Source organism: Rhinolophus sinicus, chromosome 8 (assembly GCF_057876585.1).
Source record: "Rhinolophus sinicus isolate RSI-liver-muscle chromosome 8, RSI-T2T, whole genome shotgun sequence".
NCBI lineage: Eukaryota > Metazoa > Chordata > Mammalia > Chiroptera > Rhinolophidae > Rhinolophus > Rhinolophus sinicus.
Genome location: NC_142508.1, coordinates 44,524,126 through 44,541,731, shown reverse-complemented (window position 1 = coordinate 44,541,731; position 17,606 = coordinate 44,524,126). Strand labels below are relative to the sequence as shown.

The 17,606-nt window shown below is 53.2% G+C and overlaps 1 protein-coding gene across 3 annotated transcripts; it reads right to left on the bottom strand.

The window, feature by feature from the left end:
* Positions 1-96: 96 nt before the first annotated feature.
* On the bottom strand, positions 97-17,600 carry SIRT2 (sirtuin 2). Of its 3 annotated transcripts, XM_019751454.3 has the most exons (16): positions 17,459-17,565; positions 16,586-16,632; positions 13,529-13,577; positions 13,149-13,262; positions 10,407-10,448; positions 10,145-10,251; positions 9,970-10,026; positions 9,399-9,467; positions 4,435-4,564; positions 2,599-2,658; positions 2,263-2,318; positions 2,026-2,102; positions 1,886-1,937; positions 1,155-1,225; positions 947-1,013; positions 97-828 (listed from the first exon to the last, which is right to left on the bottom strand). In XM_019751454.3, exons 1-16 carry the CDS (start codon positions 17,472-17,474, stop codon positions 673-675), a joined length of 1,170 nt encoding a protein of 389 aa, XP_019607013.2. In that variant the 5' UTR covers positions 17,475-17,565; the 3' UTR covers positions 97-672. The 3 variants fall into 3 exon arrangements, with proteins under 3 accessions (XP_019607013.2, XP_019607012.3, XP_074170470.1); XM_019751453.3 differs by lacking the exon at positions 16,586-16,632 and having other exon boundaries at positions 17,459-17,600; XM_074314369.2 differs by lacking the exons at positions 13,529-13,577; positions 16,586-16,632 and having other exon boundaries at positions 17,459-17,561.
* Between the last annotated feature and the right edge of the window lie 6 nt (positions 17,601-17,606).

Below are 17,606 nucleotides of genomic sequence, written 5' to 3'. Positions count from 1 at the left end.
TGTGTTCTGGTTTCCTTAGTAGCTAGAGATCTCCCCCCACTTCTTCCAGTTGCTTCCCTGTGTGCCCACAGAAAGGAACAGCCAGGCCAGACAGCAGATTGTTAATTTTTGGTTTTTAATTTGTCTCCAATAAGCAACATCATCTGCCTATTCCCACGTGAGAAGTGGGTCCTGAGTGAAGGTGGCTAAGGTACCCACTTTGGGAGTCGAAGGCAGAGAGGTGGAAGGCCTTCAGGCTCAGACCCCCAACTGGGTGAGTTATGTTTGGAGGGCCCCCACCCCCACCCAGGGTAGGTTAGATTTCATCTAGTTGGCCCCTGAGAGTAGTAGAGAGTGTGGGGGCCCTGGGGACCCTGTCCTGGGACAGTTAGAAATTTGGAGGTCCCCAGGCCCTGGGAGCAGTTAGAGGTTAGGGGAGGTTGATCCTCACCCCTGGGGGTGGTTAGAGGCTCTGGGCTGTTAGTGATAGGCTGCCCAAGCTTCTGCCCTGAGGAGATGTTAGAGATTTGCTAGGGTCAGGGGGCGGGGACCCCAGTTTTGGGAGGGAGTGGTTATGAGAGTGAGGGAATGCTCTGAGCTCCTACACAAGAGCTGCAAGTTAGGGGGGACCAGGGCTGGCTGGGGCTCCGCTGTCCCAGAAGAGCTGGGCGTCCTGCCTGGGAGATGCAGCTGTCACTGGGGTTTCTCCCCCTCCGTGGTCCTGGCCTCCTCCTTAGCAGGAGGTGAGGACTTCCTGGGGGAAGCTGCAGTGCCGGGGTTGGGGCTCCCTGACCCCGACTGAGCATCAATGCTGGCATGCTCCTTCCGGACAAGGTCCTCCAGCTCCTTCTGTAGGGGACAAAGTTCCCAGAGTCAAAGGTCACCATGCCTCATGGGGTCAGAAGACCCATGGGACAGGCATCCAGGGACGGGGCTCGGGGTGGGGTGGGTGTCCCAGGCTCCTCACCTTCCATCCGAGGAGGTCAGCAAGGGCCAGGCAGCCCTGGTCACAGTCACCCAGCCAGGCCACGTCCCTGCGGGCAGGTGAGAGAGTCTGAGCTCCCAGGCTTGTCCCAGGCCCCCGACAGCGAGGCCCTGTTCGTGGAGCATCACGCCCTCCCGCCCACCTTGGCCTGTCCCTGGCAGCGCCACCCCACACGGCACTCAGGCCTCACCTGTAGGCCTTCTTGGAATCGAAGTCCATGCCTCCTCCGAGGCCCATCATCATTCCCAGGAAAGGGTCAGTCTGCAGGGAAGTAGGTGGGGTGGGGGTGGCGGAGCTAAGAGCACAGACCCTCAAGCCCGGAGGCCTGGGTTTGTATCCCAGCTCCGTGACTTTGCTCAAGGGACCTCTCCGAACCTCAGTTTCCCTATCTATCGCGTGGGGGTGATCATCGAACCCACTCCTAGAGTTGTATTATCAGTGGGTTGATACAGGGAAAATGCTTACAACAGCGTCTGGCATGTGGCATGTTTTTGCCTATTCGAGGAAACATCGCTCTCCAGGAGGGAGCCAGGGCTTGGGAGCGAGGCCACCTGGGTGGGGGGTGGAGAGGACCGAGACGTAGAGGGGACTCTGATGCCACTGCTGAAGGCCCTGCTCCAGCTAATCTGATTCTTCAGTCCCAGGAAGTGCAACAACCCTATTTTGGTTGAAGTCACACTGAGTTGGGGTTCTGTCACTTGCTTGAATGACCCGGAGCCCTATGGAATCTTAAGAGTCAGGGCAGCCTGGAACTTGACCCCTCTGGATTCTGGAATCCCTGGTCCTGAGCTGAGAGGTCTGAACTACTGGGTTCCCTAGAGACCTGTCCCCTCATACTGAGGAAGCCAGTGGGAGGGAATGGGGACCCATCTGATGAGAAGGCAGGGAAGAACGAGGGGCTGTGTATAAAAGCCAACTCACCTGGCCAGTTTTTTCCTTGTTGATGAGCAGGCGTGGGGTGGAGAGGGGTGCCCTGGGGGAACGATGATCTGGGTGGTGACGACCTGTTCTGGCTCCCTCAGCCTCCAGTGCCCCCCAGCCCAGGCCAACCACTGACTTACTTGCCGATGAGGGACGCGAAGGGCTGCACCTGCAGGGAGGTGCCCATGATGATAAGCAGGTCCACTTTCCGGAAGTCCTATGAAGAGGGAACAGCCAGGAGGGCTCCAGGACCCTCCGCCGGGGCTGGGCCACTGTCCCCTGCTCCCCACCACACACCCACCTGAAGCCAGTTGGGGAAATGACCCAGGCTGTCCCCTCACATGAGCTGAGGGCAGGGTGGTGGCAGGGGCACTTACTGACTGTATGCAGGAGAAGAAACGCGCTGGAAGGTTCTCGCCAAAGAACACGATGTCTGAGGTGGAGACAGACGGACAGACAGACAACACAGGACAGAAAGAGACAGTGAACAGAGGGAGGCAGAGACAGACAAAGACAACAATAGGCAGGAGCAGAAGGCAGACCTGAGGGCTGGGTGGGACGGTGGAGCAGCAGGGACGGGCCAGGGCTACAGAACCCTCTCCCTGGAGAGAGGGTGACCAGAGGTAGGGTGGGTGGCAAGTGTGGCCTTCTTGGGAAAGAGTTGGGGGTGGTTCCCAGTTGATTCTCAGTTTGCCCCTGGCCCCAAGGCTCACCAGGCTTCACCACGCTCTGACACTTCTCACACTTGGGAGTCACCTCGGAGAAGATCTTCTCTGGGCGTGGAGAAGGGGAAGGAGAGAAGGAGGTAAGAGGCTCTGGGCTGGGGGCTGTAGCCTGCCTTGCTGCCTTCCCCTGCCCCTTCCTTCACTGTCAACACAAACACACCTCAGTCACCAGGGAACCTCCTGGGGTGTCTGCCCTGCTCAGGAAGGACCCCCACCTCAGAGAACTGCCCCCACCACCCCAAATGCCCCAGAAGTGCAAGGGTGGTTCCCAGCAGCACCAAGCTATAACTGAAAGAATACACAAATCAGCAGAGGCCACTGGATTCCCTAAGCCCCGCCTAGGAAATCTGGACTTGGAAGTGAAGCTCTGCCAGTGGTTCTCTGAAGGCAGCCCTGATTCATCCTGGTTTGGAGGCCTGGTGGTCCCTGGCCAGGTAGCAGAGAGAGAGGGAGAAATATGCAGATGACCCTGGGATGGGGACAAATCCTTAGGCCCAGCTGCTGCCCAGCCTGGGGTTCTGGGACTGACCTCCCCCACACACACACACACCATGCTTATGACAATCATGCACTTTATTACTTATTAAGTGACTAAGGAAACTTGAAACCATTCTGTCACTTGCAACTCACAGACTCCTAGCTCATTTGTTCAACGATTCATTCATTCCTTCGACACACGTCTACAGAGCACTGTTTTAATGCCCATCATTTAATTTAAAACATTTCTGCACTGACAGTATGCTATTTTGTGGGTGCTGCCTGGGATACTGCAGTAAGTGAACATAATGGGGTAATGTTAACTGTACATTACCCCCAGCTGCACCGGCGGGGCTGGTCAGGGCTCCTCACCCCAGGGGCGGTCAGCTGGAGTTTTATGAGAAAGGCTACGCTCCAGAGGCCCTCCTACAAGTGCTGTCCTTATCTCCCATGGACAGAGGCTTTGTGAAGGCAGCATAAAGAGTGTCAGAAATGGGTTTTCATGGGTGAAATAAGTGATTTCTTAATCAGCACAATGGACGACAGAAGTAGGCTCTTGCTGACATTCCAGAAATGTGGATTGGCTGGATTGTTTTGTTCTTTTTACAGACACTCTGCCCTTACACGAATTGGGACGATGTCTTTAGCAAGCCCTGTAGTCTGCACCCCGAGGGGCAGCCCCAGCCTTCACCCCTAACCAGCCCTGTGTCTGGCTTCGCACGCCATTGATTCTGTCCGCCTGAACCTAATGGACTAATTGAATCCTGTGCTTCTCGTACAAGTGCTTGTCCAACATGGTCATCACAGCCAGGTGTGGCTCTTTAAATTCAAATTAATAAAAATTAAATACAATTTAAAACTCAGTTCCTCAGACTCACTAGCCACATTTCAAGTGCTCAGTAGCCACATGTAGCAATATTGGACAGTGCAGATAGAGAAGCGTTCCCTCATCCCAGAAAGTTCTATCGGACAGCCCTGCTCTTCTTAGAATTTAGTTCCTTTTGCCTGATGAGCACTCATGTGAGGCAGGGTCAGAGCCCCTCAAAGGACAAAGACCTAGGGTTGCATGACCTCACAGGCCGTGTGACCACTGCTAATGCACGTCTCTGTGTGTGGCTGAACTGGGTCTGGAGCTTGTTTCCATTCTAACCTGGCTGCGAGGTGGTACTGGGAGCAATGAAGCCCACTGCCACCTCAAACCTTTGGGGACTGCCATTATCTAGGAAGGAGAGCCACAGGGCTGTGCAGGACAGAACTGGCACCCCCTGGGTAGAGGCCCTGTGCCTGGCATGAGGAGTGGACAGTGGGTGGGAGGTCTGCCCTTGTGGATGACCTCCAGCCCCTCACCTTTCATCCAGCTGAGCGTGTACTCCCGCCCACAGAGGGGGCTGATGCAGTGCGATGTGTAGAAGGTACCATGGGCCTCCACGAGGTCCTCGGGCTCCAGCCCTGCCACTCGCTCCAGGGTGTCTATGTTCTGGACGGAGAGATGGAGGGAAGAGGCTCGGGAGTAAAGCCTACCCCTCAGGGGCATAAGACAGAGCAGAGAGTTATGGCCAGGAGAAACGAGTGGGGTAGGGTGAGAAGGAAGGGAGGGAAAAGCAAGGGGCAGACTGTATCTGAAAACTCTTGATTCTGGCAGTGCCACTGAAAGGATAAAAGTCACGGATGCTCACGGGCAGGGGCCCAAATTCAAACATCTATGAGCCCCGGCCCACAGCCACTAACAGCCCATATGGCATTTTTCTGCAAATCCAGGCCACTTTGCTTCCATTTTTCAGAAAACTTGTTTTGTTAGAACCACACACTTTAGTGCCACCTGCCAGAAATCTGTTGAAATAAATGTATAAACCTACAATGTTTCCATTGTAAATGGAGCCCCCTCAGATGTGGCTTCCTTGTGCAGTACCCAACCTGCACAGCTGTCTGTGGCAGCCTTGGCCAGCCATTAACGTAAACAGACAACTCAGGAGGGACTATTTGGTTTTAAACACACTGTTTTCCTATTTAGCAGTCAGGTTTCTTACTATTGTGTGTTTCATAGATGGCATATTAACTTATATTCTTATAAGACAGAAATACTTTCCTTATTGACCAAACAAGAATATTCATCTCTTCCACACAGACTTTTGTGCTCTCTCATTTTTCTCAAAACACACAGCCCCTCTGGAGCAGCTTTTGTATGCCTATGAGGCAGGTGCTAAAGGACACTGGCAGATGTTACACAGAGATGGCCTGTCACGTGCGGCCCACAGCTGAATCGACAAGGTTTCCTGGAGACTCCATGAACAACTGGAAGGGTTCCCTTTCCAGGGCAGACACCCCAAATGCCCTCTCTGCTCCTTGCCAGTAATCAGCTTATCCCCAAAACATGCAGACAAGTCACTGTTCCCAGACTTTCTGTAGCTTTTCCCCTTCCCCTCTTCATTAGAAATCTCAGTTTGGCCTTTGTTACTTGATTCAGTCTACTGATCAACTCCTTTGCACGTGAGGAAGCAGTGTGCATGGAAATAACTCAATAGCATGCATCAGAACTGCCTTAATGCCTCTGTGCTATTCTTTGACACCATGTTTAATCAAGAAACCACAAATGGGCTGGCCAGGTGGCTCAGGTGTTTGGACCGCCGTTCTCCTGCTGCCCAGGTAGCCTGTTCCATTCCCACATGGGCCAGTGAGCTGCGCCCTCTACAGCTAAGATTGTGAACAACAGCTCTCCCTGGAGCTGGGCTGCTGTGAGCAGCTGGAGGTTGGCGGGAGCTGCTGCGGGCTACCTTGTGCTGCCAGGAGTGACCGGTGGCCAATGCGAGTGGCCGGCAACCAGCGTGAGTGGCCGGCAGCTGGCGAGAGTAGCTGTGAGCGGCTGACCGACGACTGGCGACCGACTGCCTCAGCCGGGGGGAGCGCAAGGCTCATAATACCAGCGTGGGCCAGGGCGCTGGGTCCTACACAACTACACTGAGAAACAACGGCTTGAACCAGAGTGTATGTGGGGGGGAGGCGGAAGAAGGGGGGAGAAAAGCCACAAAGAATGAGGCTGAACTGTATGTACCAATGTGAAGTGATCTCTCCAAGATGTTAAAAGGGATAAAAGTACAAAGGCAGAGTGTGTACAGGATGTGAAAAAATATCTATACATTTGTGTATCTGTTTGCCTAAGCATAGAATATCTTCAAAGGAGACACACGAAGGAGCCAACAGCAGCTGGGGTCTGGGCAGTAAGGCCCAGGAAGTACCTACTAGAGGACAAGCACTGACCACGTGGTGATACACAGCCACTGCCATCTGGCCCTGGCGCCTGGCAGGAAACAGGCCGTGGAAAGGACGTGGGCCCTGGGCAAGGGCGGGCAGTTCCCAGAGTGGGCAGTGGTCATTCAGCTCCAGCCACCCGCTCTCCCCAGGAAAGCTACCCAGGGTGCAGCCAGCTCTTCCCAATTTTCAGGAGGAGCCTGAAGTCTGGATTTTCATCTGAAACTTTGGAGATCTTGGTTTCCTTTTTATTTCAAAACATCACATCCGTAATTGACACATCACCGATGGTAGCTTTTTAAAAGCATGAAGCTGCTATGTGAGTGATATGGAAGGGTCTTCCAGACAAGGGGTCAGATGAAGGAAAGCTAAGTCCAAACCCTATATACAGTATAAATGCCATATATGTAGTTAAAAGAACGTTTTGCTGTGGAGATCACAGTGACTTGAGTGAACAGGGCAACTGTTCTCATGTTTGAATGGATACTTGTGTCTCAAGATAAAAATAGCATCATACATGCTTCAGAAGTGCTACGTCGTCACAATTCAGAAAGAGGTGAAGACAACGTGTTCCAGAGAACTAGGTCAGTGACTCAAAACTGGCTGAGGTCAAGGAAGAAGGTGACAAGTTTGAGAGAAAAAAAATGGTTTCATAAAATGTGGGAGTGGAAAGATATTTTTTTTCCACCTTTGTCTATTTTAGGTAATATGCCATTTTGAAAATTACGTGTAATTAAATTCCATGCATTAAATATTGCAAGTGGGGTCAGGGGAAATGCCTGCACAGTATACTTGTATTCACGTTGGCTCTCATGTAAAAATAGTGGGCAGCTGGTGTGCTGTCGTGGTCAAGGGCAGGGGTTTTTGCCTCCAGCTGAGCTGGGAAGTGAGCCCACTGAGCCTCTGATGGGGCACTTTGTCCTGGGCCTGGGCTTCTCATGCTGGGGCCCTGTGATCTTATCCTGTCTGGTTAGTTTAAACATGAATATATGCTGCTCGTCCAGCTCAAGTCCAGACTCCTATGTCCAAATGTCTGTCTGCATCTCCACATGGGGGTCTAACAGGCATCTCAACCTCGATGTGCCTCAAAGTAAAGTCTTCCTTTGCGCTCCCCTGCCCCTCCCATCATCTCAGTAAAAAGCGGGAGGTGCTCTGGCTGAGAGCCGTCCAGTCGTCCTTGACTCTTCCCTCCCCATCATGAATCATTTCACATCCAATCCATCACCAAGTCCTGTTGGCTCTACCTTCAAAATGGATGCATGACCTGCCCACCTCTCCCCCTCCCCGGCTCCCACCCTGGCTCAGCCTCCGTCCTCTCCTGCTTGGATCATCACAGCAGCATCATCCACAGTCTCTGTAACCCCCTCCCCACTGCCCCCACAATCTGTCCCCTACGCACAGCCAGAGGGACACCTGGGTCAGGTCATGTCCCTCCCTGCTCAGAGCCCTCCTGTGGCACCATCTCACTCAGGGTAAAGAACAAAGCCCTCCCATGGCCTCCGAGGCCCCACATCATCGGAATCTCCCTGTCACCTCCTGACCTCGTCTCCTCCATTCTCTCCTACTAGTGTCCTGCTGTCCTCCTCGCTTACTCAGATCCGGCTCAAACACGCCCAATACATCTCCCTCAGGCCCTTTGCACTAGCTGTTCCCTTTGCCTGGAGCGCACCCCCCCCAGATAATCCCATGGCCCCCTCCCTCCCCATCTTCAGGTCTTTGTCTAAATGTGTCCTCCTCAGTGAGGCCTTCCCTGATATCTTATTTACAACAACACACTCCATACCCCCGACACACACACACACACACACACACACACACACACACACACACTTCTGATTCCCTTTTCCTGCTTAATCCTGCTCCACAGAACTCATACCATCTGCCACGCTAGATAAGCTACTTATCCATATTGCCCACTGTCTCTCTCCCCACATTAGTGTGTCAGCTCCAGGAGGGCAGGAAAGTTGGCTCTGTTCGCTGCCAGCAGCGCCTGGCACTGGGTTGACACTCAGTAAACACTTGTGACAGAAGCTGACAAACAGGGATGCCAGCAGGGCCTTGGTGAGGAGCCCATGAAATCATGCACAGAGGGCACTTGGCTTCAGGTGAGCTGTTTGTATCCTGTCTGAGCCACGTCCTGCAGATACAACTGACTCTCTTGGAAGAAAGGTCAGGTTTATCCTGAGCTTGGACTCCTTCAAGAAGGAGGCAACCGTCCCCTCCACCACACACCACTAGCCCTAGGCAGGAGTACCTGCCCCCAGTTGAGAAATCTGACCGGAAAAGAATTCATCCACCCCCTGGTGGCAGCTTCCAAGGCTGCAGGCTCCCAACTGCCAGGTGCGGGAAGGAACTACTAGAACACCTATTTAGATCCAGGCACGCTCTCTCTGTTTTATACACGTTGGGTTCTGAGGTATGACTGACAGCATGCGTGATATCACTGTATAGCACATCATGGAATTCAATACTCACAAAACAAAGGCAGAGGTGCAAACGTTTGTTTACAAGTAGGGTGCGAGATCCCGGACGGCTTGCCGACTAGTCCAGGAGCCAACAAGGCGGCCCCCTTGCCTGCGTACTCCATGGTGAGGCCCTCGGCTCAGCATCTGACATGCATGAGCCATGGCCCCATGCGCACAGGAGGCCTCTGTGCACATTATAAAAAGGTGCCCCTTCCTTAAGACAGTCTGTTCACCAGTTAGGACGTTGTCATAGCATATGGATTTGGTTAGATCAAGTCACTTTGGTGTCATCTGCTGGAAAGCCATACCTCATATGAAATCTCTGGTGCAAATGGTGCCCCCTCCCCTCAGACACCAGGTCCTTTCTCAGTACACAGGGGAGCGCTCTGAGAGGAGTTCAGTGCCATGTCACCACAGACCTGAAAGGGCGAAGCTGTTCTGGCCTCTGCTTTACAGAAGGGGAAACTGAGTCTGAGAGAGGGGAAATGACTCATTGCAGCTCACATGACAAAGAAGCAGTGGCCGGAGCTCTTAGTGCTGAGGTGCCAGGCCACATCCAGCCCGCCCTCTTCCTCCCAGGATGCCCACAGTCCCACCTACCTGTGTGTAGCAGCGCACGAGCATCCCCTTCTCCTTCAGCAGACGGATGAAGTAGTGACAGAGCGTCGGCTGCAGAGGGACAGTCAGAACCAAGCTGATAATGGAGAAGTTTCCCCTACACCGCCACGTGCAGAAAGCTTCCAGGCACTATGCCTGTTCTACCTCATGGAACCATTACATCGACCATCATTATCCTCATTTCACAGAGAGGAAACTGGGGCACGGGGAGGCTGACTGTCTTGCCAAAGACACACAGCTGGCAAGCTGCAGAGTTGGGATTCACTCAAAAAAAGCAGCCTGGCTCCAGAGTCTGGGCTCTTCTGTGGACTGTTAACTCACTTAAGCCTCACAACGACCCTTTTCATATAATGTTATCAGCTTCATTTTACTGATGGGAAAACTGAGGCTCAAGGTCACAAAAGCAGGATATGAGGGATTTGGAGTTGGACCCAGGCAGTCTGGGCCCAGAGCCCATGTACGTAATGACTATATAATAAAACTGGTACAAAGGGCCCTTCCCATGCCTGCTGTCACTTAACCTTTTCTGTTCCCCCTACAAAAAAGAGCTCACCTTGAACTGCCCAGGATAGAGTTCCTTGGCGAGGGCAAAGAAGGGCTCTGGATGTTTCTGTGGGAGAGAGAGCAGAGGGCAGGTGGGTACCCAGATGCCCCTGGTGAGATGAGAGCAGGTGACCCCATCCCCACCACCCATCATTACAGACATTCCTCCCTGGGAGAGCACATACCTTGAAGTAGCCAATCTCAAAAATGGCCTCTGGGTAGGGAAGATGGTACTTCTGCAGGTTGGCATAAAGGCCGGTGGATGGGGAGCGGAAGTCGGGGATGCCCGCAGCTGAGGGAGGAAGAGCAGAAAGCAATCCAGCAGGGACCTGGGCCTCATCTATATCACAGTAACCCTCCCAAGTGAGGATCCAGACCTGGCTCCCCTCAAGCCTGGAAGGGGCTCCCCCAGACCTGGGGGCAACTACTGGGGGAGGGGGCACTTACACGTGGAGATTCCAGCTCCCACCAAACAGATGACTCTGTGACCTAGAGGAGAGGAGTTTGTGCATCACGTGACATGGTTTGCTGAGCCCCAAAATCATACCGCCCACCACAGCCCCTGACACTGTTAACTCCACGCTAGGCTCTGGGGCAAACATTTCAGATGCATGAATGGTCCTCCCAACCATCTTGAGGCGAGTGGTGTTAACATCCCTATTTTACAGGTGAGGAAATCGAGGCTCCAAGAGAGGAAGCAGTCACACAGTCAACTGGTGGAAGAGCCAGCATGGGGACAACGAATCTGTTGTTTAAAATTACACCAACTTAGACAGAGTCCAGAAAAGGCCACTGGGAGAGAAGTTTCTCCCCTTAACTAGATCTGCACAAAAATGTGTACGATCTTAGTAAGGAGGCTGGGGACGGGGGGTTCCCCCAGAAGAGCTACAGGTTATTGTAAAAATCTCTGGTAGCAATTCATCTTGTGGACACAATCTGGGACGACCACCTATTTTTGGCATATTATACACACTCCTTCATCACATTTTTTCCCTCCATAATCAAACACACATTGGCCACCAGAAGTCTGGTGATTTTCAGGTGAAGACCAAAGATTTGCCACTCTCAGCCCACACCCAGTGAATAGCAGAAGAGTGGATAAGAGCTTCAAATCCTGGCTCTCCTGCTCATCAGCAGGGGGGTCTTAGTTCAGATCACCACTCTAGACTTTAGCTTCCTGGTCTGTAAAATGGGCATTACAGTACTGACCTTGGAGGGCTGTTGAGAGAATGAATTCATTCATGTAAAGCTTGGATCCGTGCCCAGCACTGAGCAAGCACTATATAGCTGACCCTTGAACAACCCAGGGGGTTAATCCACGTATAACTTTTGATTCCCCCAAAACTTAACTAGTAATAGCCTACTGTTGACTGGAAGCTTTATTGATAACGTAAATAGCTGATTAACACATATTTCTTATAATAAAGTAAGTAGAGAAAAGAAACTTGTTAAGAAAATCATAAGGAAGAGAAAATACATTTACAGTATTTGTTGAAAAATAGCTGCGTATAAATGGACCTGCACAGTTCAAACCGGTGTTGTTCAAGGGCAAATGTATATGTTTGCTGTTATTCTTTGAGTCAATGCATTAAACTTCTTGAGACCCATGATTCGTATACCTATAAGCACTTGGGTCCCCCTTTTTTACCCCCGTTCAGAAAAGACTAGGGGAAGACATGGCAGGGGTCACATCACTTCACAAGCACACCGAGCCGGGCAGAAACAGCCCAGTTGCCTCTTCAGCTGCTTGCTGGCAGGCAGCCCTCCCACGCAGTACCCTGGCATCTGCCTGTCAGCTGATGAACAGACACAAGTGAGGCCCTGTGAACCGGGCGCCTCTGGGGTGTCCTGTCCAAGGAGGACAGCAAGGGTGACAAAGGCTGAGGCCAGCCACAGCCTCTGCCCTCTGCTTCCTCTGGGGATGCCATTGGACCAGGCCTGGCTGAATGTGGGGGAGGAGCAGGCATGGGGGAGGGATCGTGTGCTCTGAATTCCGGGGGCCTGGGGCTGGGTCCTGACTCCGTGCCTCAGTTTCCTCCTCTGCCCACATCACTCCTGTAATGACCACACAGGTATAATGTTGTGAAGATAAATGAGAGGAGGCCTGTCAAATGCTTGGCCCAGTGCCTGGCAAACAGTGAGGGCTCAATTAATTGTTATTGTTTATCATTATCCCCTCATAGGCACCCTCAGGAGCCAATTATCCAAAAATCCAGGTGCAGGAGGACAGAAGGAACAAAAGCTTTGTAGCCACTGCCTGCGTTCTCTGGGGCCCACCCGAGCCAGAAGTGGGCTAGAGACAGCTGCCAGGCCTGCCCAGGAGAAGCAGGCGCAGGGCGGCGGGCCCGGCTGGCTGAGGAGGAGCTGGCAGCAGCTGGAGGACACGGAAAGTGGAGAAGACGGCCTCAACAAAGGGCTGCTCAGGACCCTCAAAGGGTCGATTGTTCTAGTAGAGGACTGCTGATGGCTTGGTTTCGCAGACAGCTGACCTCAACTCGCAGCAAGAAATATAAATTACACGGTGACCCAGTAAAGAGGCACCTACACACCACACCTGAAAGAAGCTTCCTGTAATAACACTCACAGGCAGCACTTCCACAGCTCTTGCTGTTTCCGGTCCTGTCCCAGGCATTTACATCTCTATTAATTTTTTTTTAACCCCTAATAACTCTATGAGGTAAACATTTATTATTATCACCTTCATTCTATCAAACAGGCCTGGCCAATCAGACCACAGCGTGAGTCAGCAGTGGAGATGTGACCTAGGTCTGGCCAACCAGAGACACGGTGATTGGTTCCTGGTAAGAATGTGACCAACCCTGGGCCAACTCGAGCCAATCTGTGCTCTTTTGCTTGAAGCAGAGGACAAAGATACTCTCTTCAGGGGGGGCTGCTAGGCTGGTGGAACTGGCATTGGAGCTGCCAGGAGCTACCTTTACCCCAACACGCAGGAAAGCAGCCAGAGAGGGTTAAGAGTTTTGATAACATGGAAGCCCCTGGACCCAGCCATGCTGAAAGCTGGATTTCAGTTAAGGGGTCAACACATTCCTTTTTTCTGGCATAAGTCAGTTTGAGCTGGGTTTCTTGTTACTTGCAGAAAAAAGGCGTGAATGGTTCAAGTGGCTGGAGCTGAGAAATCACTTGGGGCCAGGAGGGGGGCAAGTGGCCCAAGGCAGGTGGGGGACTTACAGCGCTCACTCAGCATGTAGCGGGCCACCCCTTCCAGGGTGAGGTCGTCCAACAGACGCTCCTTCTGGGTGCCCAGGCCCAGCGTCTGGGAGAACAAATTCCGCAGGAAGTCCACTGGCCAAAAAGAAGAGAGGGAGCGGCTGAGTGGGTGTCAGCCAGGGTGCACAGAGGCCCTGAGTGCCCCTGCCCCAGCCCAGGGATCCTCTGCCTTTCCACAACTCAAGGCTCCATGCCTGGCCCAGCCAGGGGCTTCCAGGTGCTGGCACAGAACCATTATTACATAACTTGAATGTCACCCTTGATGGAGGTGAGGGGTATCACCCAGACCCCTGCCCTAAACGGCCCCCCACCAGAACCGGCCTCCCAAGGAAGATACTCACTCTCCGCTTCTCCGCCAGCTGCTCCTCCCTCAGTGTCTGAATCTGAGTCCTGGAAGGGGTGGAGGTGGAGTGGCCAGGCCCAAGAAGTGAGGTTAGGGAGTAGGGGGTGGGGTGACACCCCCGTTTGGGAAAAAGGCCCTGGCTGGTAGGTGGGCCCGAGGAAGTGAGGGGCAATGGAGGAACAGCTCTGGGGGGCAGTGTGGGGGATCTGGGACAGGCTGCCTGTGCAGGGGACCTGGCCTGTCACTCCCAAGGAGCACAATCTCATGTGAGTGATTTCATTTTTCTGAGTCTCCGGGGCTCCTCTTCTTGGAGATGGAGCTCAGAGGGTTCCCCTCTCAGGAGACTGTTGTGTGATGAAATGAGTTACTGTGTGAGGTGCTCAGGACAGCACCCCGCGGGGTAAGAGCTCAGGAAGCGTTAGCTGTTGCTATTTCATATGCCATGACCCTATCCTCCCCCTGTATCTCTCCTTGTCCCCTGTAGTGTAGGCCTGCTGCCCCTTCCCAGCACCCCCGCAGCCCTCCTCACCAAAGTCAGTTGATAATAATGGAATAATGCCAGTGAAAACACCTCGGTCCTCACCCTGCGTCTGGAAGCCCCAGATAGCCTTTCAACCTCTCTATCTCCTTTATCAGCTCCGCGCATTGGCCAGGCTCCCAAATTGCAGGTCTTGGAACTGTGTCCAGGGCTCTCCCTGCTTTGTCTCTCCACCTTCCCTGGGCTAGCTGCCTCATCCATGCCACTGATGATGCCATCTCTCTGTCCCCTGATGTAGGGTTCCCATGGCCTCCTGGAGGCTTTCCCCTAAGGGTCCCAGGCCCCTCACTCCCACTATGTCCCACTGAGTCCGTTGGCCTCAGCCTCTCCTCCAAGCCTGCTCCTCCACCTGGGCCCCATCTAGTGTGGCCTCCCACACTGGATGCCAGACGCCTCCCACCTCCCTCCCTTGCCCTCCCACCATATTTGTCCCCTCCCCAGGGCTCTACCTGGTCCAGTCTGTCCTCTCCGCACAGAGGCCCTTGTCCTAGCCTCCTCCCTAGGCTGCCAGCCTTAGTCTCCACCTGCAATCTACTCCATGACCCTCTGCATGATGGTCTGGGGCGGCCCACTCCCCTCCACTTTACAGGCCCTTCTCTTTGGTGTCTCCAGTCTAATCACATGATCACGGACATCTACAGGGTCCACCATGCTGTCAGCTCCACGAAAGCGGGGGTTTTTCGTGTTCACCACTGGATGTCCAGCACCAAGAATAGGGTCTGACACCTGGCAGGAGCTCCAGAAGTATCCACCACTGAATGAATGGATACCTGCTGTACGCTAGGCCAGGGCTGGGCCCTGCAATGGATCCCGTATACACGCAATTCTCACCAACTCACTCTCCTGCTTAAAACTCCTCCACAACCCCTCTCCCTCATCACACACTATCTGGTTCCAAGTCTTTTTGAATAGGAACCTCCCTCCCAAACATTTAAAATTTTGTATTGCTCTTTAGATTGTATAAGCTTTGTAAAATGTCTGACTCTTAGACAATATATAACTTGGGGCACCTGCCTTATAATTCCCACTCCCAGTACCCCGTCGAGATAACCACTATTAACAATACAATGGTAATTACTTCAGATTGTTTCTCTGCATGTGAAACCCATTATTTTTCCAGAAAGGGGTCATACCATAGCACAACGCAGCACCCTGCATCTTCTGCAGAACAAGATATTATAGACCCACCTCATTCTTTTCAGCAGCTGCTTCGTGGTGCATTGTAAGGGGGTCCCATAGTTCATTTAACCCATCTATGGGCAGCCACTTGGGCGGTTTCCAGTTTTGCCCCATATGGACAATGCTGCAATTTACATCCTCAAGTCTCTCTTGTTGGGACTGAGGATCCTTTTTAACATTAAACCTTCTCTCTGACAGTGGTCCTGCTCTGGGAGCCAGGCAAGGGAGAAGCCCTGGCCTGAAAGGAAGCTCTTATACCCTTTGCTGTGCATCTGTGAGGTGCTTTAACCACAGCTTCTGCACTGCCTACATCTGAACAGCGATCTCGCGGCTGTGGGGGGCTGGCATTCTTTCAGGCCACAGACAGTGAGGCTCTGTGGATAGACTCAAGGGCCCTGCCCAGCACATGGGAGCAACTCGGCCTAAGCGGGAGCTGGAGGTACTGGCAGGCCTTCGGGCCTCTGTCAGGCAGCCTGTCTATTGCTCTCTGAAGCATCTGGAAAGCAGTGTGCTGGGTGCTGTGGGTTGTAAGCCTTTCTCTGCTCTTCTAGCCGAGGGTCAGAGGACAGGATACTTAACAACTCTGCCTCAAATTCCTCATCGATAAAATGACCACAGTAGGACTTGACCCCCCACAGGGATGCTGGGAAGATGAAATGAGATGAAGCCCATAAAGTACTAAGCAGAGTACCCGGCTGAAGTTAAGTACTCAATAAATGCTAAGCATGCGTGTAATTAGCTGACCACCCCAGCCAGTGCTACTGAACACATCACATTCTTCCATGCTCCCAGGTCTTTGCTCTAGCTGTACCCTCTGCATGGGACACCGTTTCTCACTTTGCCTAAGAAAATTCGAAGTTGCTCTGCACATACTACGATGTGTCTCTACTTCAATTTGACTCCGAGACCAGCCTCTAGATTCCTCCAGGGGAGGGACTGGCTGGAATCTCTGGGCACCCACAGTGCCCTGAGCTACCTACACAATCACCCCATAGGGTCATTTTCTAGTCACTTGTCCATGAGATCTGTGAGTTCAGGGACTAAATTGGATGTCTGACTCCTCCAGGACCAGCATAAATAAGGTTCAGAAGGGAGTGGGCGGGCAAGGAAAGAGGAAAGTTCGGGAGGACAGGCCTGGGGCTGAGGCTGCACCCCCTTCTCTGACAGTCCCCTGAATCCACAATTCCTCAGGAGGCTGAACTGGGGGGTGGGGCAAGGGGTTGGGGTAGTCAGTTGAGGGACCTGGGGTAACTCTCCCCTCTGTCCCCTCCCCCCAGGGGAGTGGGATGTGGGAACAAATGCATCTCTCTCCTTCCCTCCACCCTTCCCTCATCTCACCTGAGCCTCCTGCACCTTCCCTGCCTGGGTCTCCAGAGGGTCAGAGGCTGGGGGAGGAGGGGGAGCAGATGTGGTTATAGTGGAGGGAATGGTTAAGGGGTCATGAAGGGCTTCAAAGCAGGGGTTGGGGGCAGGCAATAAGACCCACCAACCTAGTTATACTGCGGCAAAGGGTAATGGTAAAAATGGAGTAAAGGGAAGAAGGGGATGGGGAAAAGCAGAGTGGAGTGTGCTGGGAAGAGAGGTGGTTAGTGAGGGACAAAGGGGCTGGGACAGGAAGGATTAGGGAGGAGAAAGTAAAGGACATATGGTATGGAGGAAACCTTAGGAGGAGTTAGGAAGGACATAGCAATAGTATGTGAGCGTGTTTGCAGGGAGGGTTAGGTTTACAAGCAGAGATAAGTTTAGAAAGAAAGAGAGAAGAGATACTCCGACGGGAGGTGGATGTGTGGGAGACGAGGTGCGCTGGGGATGGTGTGTTTAAGAGAGGCACAGGAACTAGAGGGAAGAGATAGGAAGGGACACCAGGGGTCCCCTAGCATTCTACAGTTCCCCCTAACAATCGGGTACCCTTAGCAACCGGGACCGCGACAACCTAAGTCCTTAGCAACGAGGGTCTTTGGCAACCCAGGTGCGAGAAACATGCGATCGTTAGTAACTTGGGAGACATGGCAAACGAACCCTTAAAACCTCGACACCCAGAAACCCACAAACCTAGCAATATGGATCACTTAGGAACGGCCCCCCGAACCCCACTCCTCCCCACGCAGCCCCAATTTCCTGCCCACCACGCCCGCCCTCGGGCCCCGGGGCCTGCAGCCCTCAGCCAGGCCCCGGCTAGGCCCGACCCTCCCACCGAAGCCCCCGACTCACGGTCCGGCTCGGCCATGGGCGCGGGACGGGGGCCCTCGGGGCTGTCACCGACTGCTCGGTCCCGTGACGGCACCGGAAGCAGGAGGAGCAGCGATAGGGTAGAGAACTACAACTCCCAGAAGTCATCGAGGCCGCATACACGCTTTCG

What these genes read in the sequence shown, in the direction of transcription:
- SIRT2 (XM_019751453.3), bottom strand. Translation starts at nt 17,584, where the DNA reads ATGACTTCTGGGAGTTGTAGTTCTCTACCCTATCGCTGCTCCTCCTGC. An exon ending in TCTATCCTGGGCAGTTCAAG is followed by an intron (nt 9,468 to 9,969) that starts GTGAGCTCTTTT and finishes GTCCCTCTGCAG; the next exon opens with CCGACGCTCTGTCACTACTT. An exon ending in GATTCCAAGAAGGCCTACAG is followed by an intron (nt 1,014 to 1,154) that starts GTGAGGCCTGAG and finishes ACCTGCCCGCAG; the next exon opens with GGACGTGGCCTGGCTGGGTG.